The sequence below is a fragment of the Schistocerca piceifrons genome, chromosome 1 (genome assembly GCF_021461385.2).
Source record: "Schistocerca piceifrons isolate TAMUIC-IGC-003096 chromosome 1, iqSchPice1.1, whole genome shotgun sequence".
NCBI classification, from domain to species: domain Eukaryota; kingdom Metazoa; phylum Arthropoda; class Insecta; order Orthoptera; family Acrididae; genus Schistocerca; species Schistocerca piceifrons.
Genome location: NC_060138.1, coordinates 356,921,425 through 356,932,607, shown reverse-complemented (window position 1 = coordinate 356,932,607; position 11,183 = coordinate 356,921,425). Strand labels below are relative to the sequence as shown.

The 11,183-nt window shown below is 38.5% G+C and overlaps 1 protein-coding gene across 3 annotated transcripts in view; it reads right to left on the bottom strand.

Annotated features, from left to right (window-relative positions):
- Nucleotides 1-1,281: 1,281 nt before the first annotated feature.
- The window catches only part of LOC124784686 (DNA polymerase alpha subunit B), a 93,292-nt gene continuing 83,390 nt past the window's right edge, over nt 1,282-11,183 (bottom strand). For all 3 annotated transcript variants that reach the window (XM_047254120.1, XM_047254121.1, XM_047254122.1), the window contains 5 exons: nt 10,804-11,074; nt 3,078-3,309; nt 2,739-2,948; nt 2,206-2,392; nt 1,282-1,990 (listed from right to left, as the gene is read on the bottom strand). In XM_047254120.1, coding sequence (XP_047110076.1) covers nt 1,847-1,990; nt 2,206-2,392; nt 2,739-2,948; nt 3,078-3,309; nt 10,804-11,074 — 1,044 coding nt within the window. In that variant the 3' untranslated portion in view covers nt 1,282-1,846. The remainder of the gene's footprint in view (nt 1,991-2,205; nt 2,393-2,738; nt 2,949-3,077; nt 3,310-10,803; nt 11,075-11,183) is intronic.

Here is an 11,183-nt window from a genome sequence, read left to right as displayed (position 1 = left end):
TCTTGTCGCTGTTCCACATATTCACACTCGTCCCTCTGGTTCATTGTCTTTCCAACACACACACACACACACACACACACACAGACACACACCACACACACACACACACACACACACACACACACACACACACCGCTAGGTTGTGTTGTGTTGTGTTGGCATTTGTTAGGGATCATTCAAAATGTTTAACACCATCTCCGAGACCACAGATTGAAATACATTCTGTATAAGATTTTTGAACACAAACAATATTAATCCAGTTGAAATTCATCAAGTTTTAGATATGTATGATTGAATGGTGAGAAAGTGGGGGAGGCAATTCAATGCTGGCCGAACCAATGTTCATCCGTTGTCAAAGATGGTTTGGTTGAGAAAGTGAATGAGAAAATTCGTGAAAACAGATAGTTGACAATAAGAATGCTTTGTGACAAGTTTCCACAAATTTGAAAGCCTGTTTTGCAAGTGTCACAAATCACTTAAATTTTTGCAAAATGTGTTCCTGTTGGGTTCCAAAAACACTTGCAACAGCTCACGAAATGAAGTGCCTTTGCAATGCTTTGAAATTTCTTACCTAATAAAGTAACAATGGAGATGAATTCCATAACAGAATTGTGACCGGCGATGTAGTCCAGAAACCAAATGACAGTCAATGGAGAGGAGGCATTCACAATCCCTCAAAAAACAAATTCAAAATAAAGTTGTAAGAACAAAACATCAGTGCACTGTGTTCCGAGAAAACCTTGGTGCACAATTCAAAAGGCGTGGAATAATCAGAAAAGGCATATGCTGCTTCATGATAATGCACATTCCCATTCTACCGGCATCACCCAAAACCTTATTCAACAGTTCAGTTGGCAGCAGTTTGATCACCTGCCATACAGCCATGATCTCGCACATTCTGACAACCCCACATTCTCGAACTTTTGAATGTGATTTTGCAGGAAGGCACTTTTACAGCAATGACAACGTGAAAAACTTTTCAGTGACTGCCTTCACTGACAGTATCTTTCTACAATGAGGCCTAGAAAAGTTGGTTCCCCACTATGACAAAAGTCTGAACAATGGTAGCACTATGTAAGAAACAGTTTTAGGAAATGATCTATCTTGTAAATATAAATTTTAATTTGAAGCAAGGAAAGAATGGGTTTGTGTTTTTCTCCAAAAACTCGTGTGCAGCTTTCAGCTTACCCTATTATTAATGACTACGTTTTCAAGCCGAAGGGTTAAGGTGAGGTACCATTACAAGTTATGTCTTGTAGGTTTTATACAAACACAATGAAATAAATTTTTTGTACAAAATGTTTTATAGTGTCTCAAAACATTCACCTTAAGAGTCCACATTTTCAGAAACCTGGACCAGTTCTCGAGAGAACACATTAATGTAACATCTTTTCAGAAAGTGATCAATAATCACACATCGTTCACAGCAATTCAAGGCACTGGTATTAAGTTTGGCATTTACAAAAAATAATCAAATGAAAACCTCAACTTTAAAGTGCTCATCGTAAACGAACTACTTTGCCAACTTTTGAGCTGCAACTAAATGAACAACAGTAATGGTACTTTAAAATAGTGCCACATCTGAATGGTACCATTTAGGGCCAATTTTAGCTTGTAAGAAAACCATCATAAATTTCTACTTCCACTTGCATCCCTTCATAAAAAACTTCACAATACTAGAGTTTTCTAATATCTGACACAAATGATTCAGGAAGGCTTAAAATCTGCAGGAAATTTGACACTGGACCAACTGTGTGCATGTTTCATCTCAGTCCTATTATCTTAAAATTATTTCGAAGCATGAAGTACATAATTATATTTAAAATTTGGAAGTCCATTAATAGAGTTAAATCTTCAAAATCTGAGCAACAACACTGACAGGAAACTGCGATCCTTGTCCTGCAGCTTTTATTTCTAAACGTGCCATACTCCCACCAACCAATCCTTTGGCAAGCCGCTCTGGATTAACAACCAAGCAACCTTTTATGTTCTGAAACAATTCCATGAAAAACTATAATTAGAAAAAACTTATTACATCCAATACAATTACATGTACTATTGACAATAGAATCAATGTATAAATTTTTAATAATCAGATAAGAGAGACAGAGAGAGATGAATACTGTTTGTGGGAAATGTACTTTAAATTCTACAAGTTATGCACTGCATACAATTACCGATAGGCACTGGAAATATTAAACTCACCTTTATGAAATAACGTAAATCTGATGGCAAAATAAGAATGTGTGGTGCAACAGGAAGATGTGAAAGTTTTTCCCAGTGGCCCAGATCCACGCTTAACTCTTCAGCAGGTGGAAAAAGTGGATAGAAGTTCCGCTGGGACAGAACATGACCAGCCAACCGCCCAAGACGGTCTGAACCCTGAGCAGGACTGCAAAGAATGCATTGAAAATTTACTAACTTCATGTACCATACTCATACATTACTTACGCAACCTGATGTTCGCAATGACACTTGTCTCAGTTACAACATGGGTGTAGCTAACAAACAAATGCCACAGCACAAATCAACACATTTTGCACACTTTCTACTCTTGTATTGATCTTATCACTGAATTAACTTTCAGTTTAATATGACTAAAACCAAATTTGAAGTATCACAAAACAGTCAGGTAAGAGGCTAGTTTGGGTTCTGTGGATATTTTAAAACCAAACAGAATCAAACTTCAACCAACTTAAGAGTTACTATATCTTACAATATTATCTAGCACCACTTACTAAGATATCTCTTCCTTCCCAAGGTGGAACAAGACGTCTACGGATGTAACACCAAACTTAACACCACAGATTGAAAACTGGCACGGATCAGACATAAAATGCAAGTTAGTATACATTAATCTTTTTGTACGTAAAAATGGTGGTGTTGGGTATATCACATGATGATGGACATCTCGCCAACATGGTACAACAACAACTTGTGTGTGAGACCTAGAAGGAAAATAAAGTTTCACTACTGGGATTTTTTATACCCTTTCTTGATACACTACAACTAGAACAAACAATGCCGTCAGATAAATAATATGTTGAAAGCTCATGCTGTCAGCAACATAACCTCACCCTCTAAGTGGTTCCATAATTCCTTCAACTATCTTCTCAAACAGAGAATCATGTGTTTCTGCAAGTTTTCCTTCCTCAACATGTGGATGCTTGGCATCTACAAATGGCCCCACTAGTATCAATGCATGTGGCTCATGGTTTCTTATGTAAGACACCAAGTCCTCCAATGGCTGATACATCAATGTATCAGTCTGTGTGTAAGGACCAGCTGCCACGACAACTTGAAGAGGTCCTGATACAAAAGATTACACAAGTAAAAAATAATCTCAACTAGATAAATGTAAAAACGTTTGTGAGAAAGAGAGAATGCATGTGAGATACTGAAGACAATACACAAATTATACACCGAGATTACTGATTTTATCTACTTCTGAATGGAAGTGGACAGTAACACTGTTGATTGTTTTCAGTAGTACTTTTTTTCCCCTTCATTACCTATTTTACAACCATAAATGTGACATGTCTTAACAGTTCACAGTAAGTCATAGTTATTGTTGTTTGTACTATTATGTCAGTATCAGAAAATGATCTGGATTTCATAGTCCAATTTTAATGACAGATGGGAGTAATAATACTACAAATTTATTAGAGAGCAACCAGCAGATTGAAATGATGGAAGGCTACTGGCAATTTAGTTTACTACATATCACCCAAAAAGCAGAAAAACAGGAAGGAGCAAACAAATTGGAATTTGCGCAGCTCTGATGTTGATTTCACAGGGTTTATACGTGGACAAGGGAAAAAATTCCCAGACTCTTCCCTATTAAAAAATACACTTCCTCCCAGGTGAGACAGTATACTTTCGCTTGGAATGGGAAAACTCGTCAATCCTTTGAATGGTCAAGGTTTTATATACTGGCATAGAACCTCCCGTCGCTTTAGGAAACAAAGATCGGGGGGGGAGTGGGCGAATTCGAAAGATATTTGATTTGCAGCAACATGTATGCTGCATATTCTCGAATTACGAACTTACATAATCAAATTCCACCAAACACAGAATGTTAGTTTCTGAAGAAACTAAATCAAGATCGCGATGCACTTTTCTAAGCCAATCATGGCTCATGTCACATGATCTCGCAAGCTGATGGTAGCAGATATTCATTGCGTTCACATGAGGCAACCAGAACTGGATTTTGTAAACAGATCCAATACCGCTTCTGGGTGGTCATCTAAACACTTCAAAATCGATTCCGGAAATCAGTTTCTGGCTGCCAGTTTTCCAATTCCGCAATCTGATTTTCGCTTCCACGTAAATGCAGCCGATGTGCTTGGGCTGTCAGGCTTAGTCTTGTTTTTCAAAAATTTCGGCTAATATTGATGGAGTGCCTTTTTGCACAGTGAAGGATAAGTAGAAATGTTAAGAGTGAAGCGGTTTATACCTCATCTAATTTAAGATAAATAGCAACTGTGCCGACTAAATCATAAACTACATCTCCTGTTTTCCAGGTGCCTTTGTCAACTGTGCAAGCAATCCGCTTCAGACATTAACACGTAAACGCAACAGCAAAAAATGATTTCCAAAATTCTGTTTTTGTCTTTCAGAAGATGTATCGCATGTAAATGAAGTGATTCAGTGCATAGAACACAACATACAAATAGGAAAAGTTAATGGCATAAATTTATGTCTGTAGTGTAGCTACAAGAAAAGCTTAACTTTCACGTACAATATCCGTCTTTTTTTCGTGTGTTACACTTCGATACATCACACAAATGTACCAGTAAAATTTTAAGTAATGACATAAATGTCTGGTTGTCTTTTCGAAAATCTTCTCGAAGTGTTAAGCTATAAATGAGAATCAAATGCTCTGTGATTTAAGAAATTAAAAGCATGTTTGCAAGTGTAACATAACTCATATTGTGTAAAATGAAATGTACTTCAAAAGTAACACTTTCAAACCAACAATTGCAGTATTTTCCCGCAACCCATCAAAATTCGATTTAGCAGTTGCCAGAGAGCGCCAGGAAACGGCATTACTGCACCTGCACAGCTATGACGACGTAGGTAGCCCTTATGTTCATACCTATATAGCATTAAGAGACTTCACATTACATCATAAACGAAACAGGACATCAGAGGATACTCCGAGAGCACCAGAATTTCGTAAACCATAATAAAACTCATAATTCGACTTAAAGAGCACATTTGTATGTCCAGATTCACAAAGACATAGGCCCCAAGCTCATATTAAACCTTTCAGTGTGATTTTTGGGATGCAAACATTCTTGGAGTACCAATACTGTATCATCTCAGGATTAGTTCTTTATTATGGCATAATGCTATACGTCCCAAATGATAACGTGCACTTGAAATTCTGCAAACATTTGTCACTAGGCCAGTAAGCGTTTCAAACAAAGTGCCTCCGTGGAAAAGATTAATTAAAGCCAATTTTTTTTATCAAATTGACAAAAATAACTTGCTGTACCGGGCACAAGTAAAATTCTTTGTTTGAGTATCAGTTCTTACCAGTCAAAACGTAACTGAAAACTAAAACAACGAAAAGTCCCCAGAATTCCCTGGTTTTCTTCAGGATGAAAAAATTCCCAGGTTCTTCCTGGAGCGTATACACTCCGTTTCAAAACTCCTGGGAGAGAACAGTTCAAATACTCAGAAGATATTTCAATGCGAATTGGAATTCTGAACTACAGTGTCAATAATAATTCTCTATGAAATTTAACAATAGTGAAACATATTCCAGTATCTTTATGTTGCACTCATTACTATAAATACTGGTTTGATGCAGCTCACCATGATAGGAGTCTATCCTGTGCAAGCCTCTTCATCTCCACATAACTCTTGCAGCCTACATCCATGTGGACCTGCTTACTGTATTCAAGCCTTGGTCTGCCTCTACAATTTCTACCCCCCAAACACTCTTCCTGCCATTACCAAATTCACAATTCCTTGTTCCCCATGTTACAATATAACTATACTTAATGGCAGGAAACTTATTAGAAGAAATGCTTCACTGTGTTACTATTTCTATTCCTGTAACTGAATGGTGCATAATTCATTATTAACTCACACTAACATCACTGACCATTCAGATGATACTGTATGAAATACTTAAGTTTTAACTTCAAAAATCTGATACCCACTATCAGGTGAATGCCTCTTGACTCAGTCAAGAACAAAAACGAGAATTTTTTCCGAAGGCCCAATTTACCTTTCCTTGAACAAAAATTATTCAATGAATTCACTCAAACGTCATAGCTTCTGTCTCCATCGTGTAAATTCAGGGAGAGTAAACTGAATAAAACACAGATACTACAGGAATATATTTACTGAATATACAGTGCAAATGAATAACTGATGTGTGTCTTGAATGAAACATGTCATTAGTGTTTTATGAAGATTTCTGCTGACTAAGCTTTATACTTCCTTAAATAAATGTCCTTTTCCTTTCCTCTTGTATTTCCTTGTTCTCTTACCTCCATCTTTAAACCGACTCATGAAAATGTAGACATCATGAACATGAGCTTTAAAAATTCTGCCCCCTCTCCCCCAATTAACCAAGAGGGTCCAACACCAACTACAATATTTACGAACGGCAAAATCTTTATTTCAGCAAAGGCGCGCGCGCACACACTTTATTGAAGGGATAGTTGAATGGGATGTCAGCAGTGCAGTGCCCCTTCACCATACACCACACAAGGTACGTAAAAAAATAAGGTTGAGCAGTAAGCATTCTGTCCTGCCATTGGCTGAGGCTGTGGCGTCACGAAGGAACCACCGCTGCCTCTGAACAGCGCTACAAGACGCAGCCCCCGCATTTAAGCGATGTATTTGTGAAATGTTTCAGTTTCTACAGAAATAGTAAAAGGTAAATTGTTATTCTGCTATTTCTAGAAAGTTACTGCTATATTCTGTAACTTGTCCAGCTTTTAAACAGACACTGCCGAGTGCTGACTTTAATAAAATCAAGCGTCTATAGATCAAACTATACAAAAATAAGTGCTAAGTACAGTCTGTTTTGCAGTTCTCTACGAAGTAAACGTTCGAAATGAGCATTCAATTGTCTAACTTTGGCTCTGGGAAAAGTGTTAACTTGTAGACAAGCTCTATGTAACACTCATTTATATTCTGTTTACATCATGTCTACAAAAACACTTTCATTTTCACTCAAGAAATGATGCAATTGCCTTATTTGTATGAAGCATTTGAATTACCTACCTGAACTGACACACACACACACACACACACACACACACACACACACACACACACACACACACACACACACACACATTCTTAATTTTCTCACACCTCAAACCTTTGGCTTATATTTTTATCAAGGTGGCTGTATAATGTTTGCCCTAGTTGTTAAAATTCACTTACATAAAAGAGCATTCAATCAAAAAAAGTGCTGCAAAATACGATTTACAGGAAATAGTGGTAAATTAACTTACCAAGTCCGCCGTTCAGCAAAGTTGGTATGTAGTGTGGGAAACAAGCCAATCCTTGACACTGTCAGTGTAGAGTCTTGCTAGTTGTGAAACACACAGTCAGAGGACCTTCACTTCTATCACCAAGTTTAAATATTATTTAACTTTCACAAATAATGTTTATTTACATTCTAAAGCGATGATAAATACCACTTCCTTGCTTTCCGTTGCTGAGCGGCAACTGCTTTCTTCGACTTGTCCTTTGCAGACAGCCAACGCAGTCGGATATAGGTTCTCGTCCTAACGTAAATCTTAATGATTTCTGGGTGAATAGTGGGGAATCACTCGGTAAGTATAGCGCACAGGTTCTTGATGACACCAGTTTCCCTGGACAAACTGTCGTGTCCATGGATCTGGGCAAAAATTAACTCAAATCTGCTAATTGTTTCGAGCCACGTTTCTGAAGGCACAAGCAAACCCCCACGAGAAACCATGCCCAGCCATCCTCTCGATGTCTCCTCAGGCAGTGTCAGTAACTCTCCAGTGGGTGTGGCCAGTGATCTGTCATACTGTCTGCATCGATAAGCTACATATCCAGCAAGATATTTAAATCCTTCAGTGCTACAATCAGAAGCCAGTGACATTGGAGGCACATCGGATTCTCCTACTCCAAAATCTAAATCTTCTATCTCCTCCTCTCCTTCAACCATCGCCCACGCCTCAGACATATCAGGCAGGATATTGCCAAAAACAGTTGCAGTCACGAATCTTCCTTCTTCATCTGGCTCAACAACGATGCATTTGAAAGTGGAATATCATGAGCGTTTGCTCCCAACAACAACAGTCTTATCCGGCTCTTTACCTCGACTGGCGATGGATGATCATAAAAACGTCCAAGGCCTCTTATAAGAGAAAAAAAGTTCTCCAAGCAGTCTTGATTTAATCTTGCTGTAAGAATATATTCAATATTATAAACAGCTAAGTTACTGAACAGACCCAAAAGTGACCGAACAGTTTTCAAAAATCCTTTCTGGAAGGGTAGGAGATGCTTTGAGTTGCCAACACGCATCTTCTCACAACACTTCGAAAATTTACGTAGGCACCGTTCTTGGGCTTGAAAATTGACACCAAATCCACAGGCTAGTGATTTATTACTTTCTTTTGTCCTTGAATTAAGTACATCGAAAGTCTCATCCACCATCTGTATGAAATCACTGGCGTGTCCTCCTCCAGGCATCAAATACCGAATCGCCTGTGCAGTTGTATTTGATAGCAGCTGAGCTGCTAAGCGTACTCGCTGTCGCTCTCTGCCCTTCACTGTAATGTGTTGCTGAGATAACTTGGGACATATTTTCATCTCACCACTGTCCAGAATAACAGTTTCTCGAACAGTTTTTGTCACAGCCTTGTTTTCCAACATTATTCCTTGATCCAGCAAGTGGTTCCTTAAGAGTTTGAGCAAATGGGGAACGTCAGCAAACACCCACACACGTCTCAGAGAATCACACGGGTGTGGAAAACAAGTATTTTCATGAGTAATGCCAAGCTCCTTCCAGACAGAACTATTCTTTGCACCCATGTCTGCTACTGCAGCCACAACATTGTAGCAAATGCTGGCCAGGGAAACAATTACTTCGTTCAAGAGTGCTGCTGTCATCTGAACGTCAAAATTGAAATAGATAGGTTGCTTCCACGTTGCAAACAAGCCTCGGACCATGACAACAAGGACATTACTGTGAGGTCCAAGAATCCTGTCATCTTGCTGATCGTAACAAATTCTACTGTCAATGTTCATTTCATCAAATGACAAAACACAAATACGTTCCCTGTCAGTCAGTGTTGCAGCCTGCATTTTCATCATCACTAAAACATCCTTCAAAATTCCTGGTTGGCAACTGAAACTGCGATTAATCCAAGAACGCCAGGTTGAACTGCAGGTAGAGGATATCAGAGTTTTTCTCTGAGGAAATTGTAACTCTTCTGCGACAGAGCACGTAAAGTAATAGACTTACAAATGTCCTCTTTGCCCCATCGAACCCGTTTTGAACCATGCAACAAACTTCTAATTTGATTGGGTGAAAATATTTTGCCCAGTATTTGATTACTTTCACGAGACACAAGTTCCTTTTTATTAAATTATTCTTCGTGCAGACGTCGTTTCATTGAGGACATCTGACCTCAAAGATATTTATTACGTGCTTGCAATTTCATGCACATGTTCCTTAGATGAGCATTTCTCCTCTGTAGTGACGCTACAGAATTCTGTAAAGTGACTTCATGTGGATCACTACAAAGAACTTCATCTGTAAATGTATACTTGTCAACATTCCTCTTCAATGGTGATAGCTTCTTTAAAGTCTCTAGGCTTCCTCTACGAATTTCACGTTTGTTAAAACGTTCTTTCCTTTCTTCTATTGCAATCGGTGTGTTATCACTGGCGTTACTACCACAAGGCAAATTGCAAGACGGATACGCATCACTCTTAAGGATCAGTTTCCACGGTAAATTTAACAGTTCTGAACGTAAGTCCCGGATATAATCCGTTTCCTTGAAATGATGAGAGCATATTCTAGCGTTCCCTACGTTCACAGGATCTTTCCTAAAGCATTTTGAAAGCCAAACCTTTTGCAGACTTTCATCACGTGGGAAACAATGCAACACTATTTCAGTCCCTTTTGTATTGCGATTGTGAGAGTTACAGCCAACAACAGCACAACCTGGCATTGCTTCCACACACTCTAATACTTCGGACAAACACTCACTGCAAAAAGATAACCAAACGGAAACGACAACACGCACGAAACACAACAAGGACGAACCACGATAACACAAAGCTCAGACGCACATTTCGCGCGCACCAAGAGCTGTTCCTCAGTGACGTCATGCGCAGAACGTCAGAAATGGGTTTGCTTCTGCGCAGCAGTTACTGCTCCCTCGTGGCACCATGCAGTGGGCCACGTATTTAAACACTCATCTCTTACTAGAGAAACTTTTTTCACTTTGACCTCTGGAGCAAGAAACAAGAGCAGTGTCCGAATTTTAAATCATATTGATATAAAAGGCGCAGGAAACCCGGCAAAAAGTTCGACTGTATAAGAAAACTGCCTTTGTCTTCTATAAAGAACTATAAATAATCATGGCCACAAAGCATATCAAAAGTGCAGCAATTCACAAATAAGACCCCAATTTAACCCACAAGTCATTTCATTGTATTATGGTGCTGGAATTTAGCTATTTAATGGATAGGTAGGGTACTACAAATATGGATGAAAGATTTTAAACAATAAAAAATAGTTTCTTTCATTGAGTACTATGCATATAAAAATTTGTTGTAAGGTCTTACCATCATCATTGCTGAATGTTGGGAGAGAGTCTGCAAGAACAGGTTTTATGTCTGTGTACAGTTTTTTAACGATCACTTTCTTTCCATCAAGATTAACACCTTCTATGGCAATTATTTGTCCTGGAAACAGCGAATAGGTTTCAAGCTGGCTAAGGTCGAGAGCAACAGATTTTCCACAACCAAAACTCTGTTCACTCTCCAAAAGTACAGAGGTTGGGTTTAGTCTGCCATTAGCATCACAACAAACTCTCCCAGCAGCTACAAATAGTTCCTAAAATAAACAATACAAAGCACAATAATTCACAATTTACTGATTTAACTTTCATAAATACTGTGCAGAAACAAGATTTTTTTTCAGTTTCGATCTCTGTAGAACAACT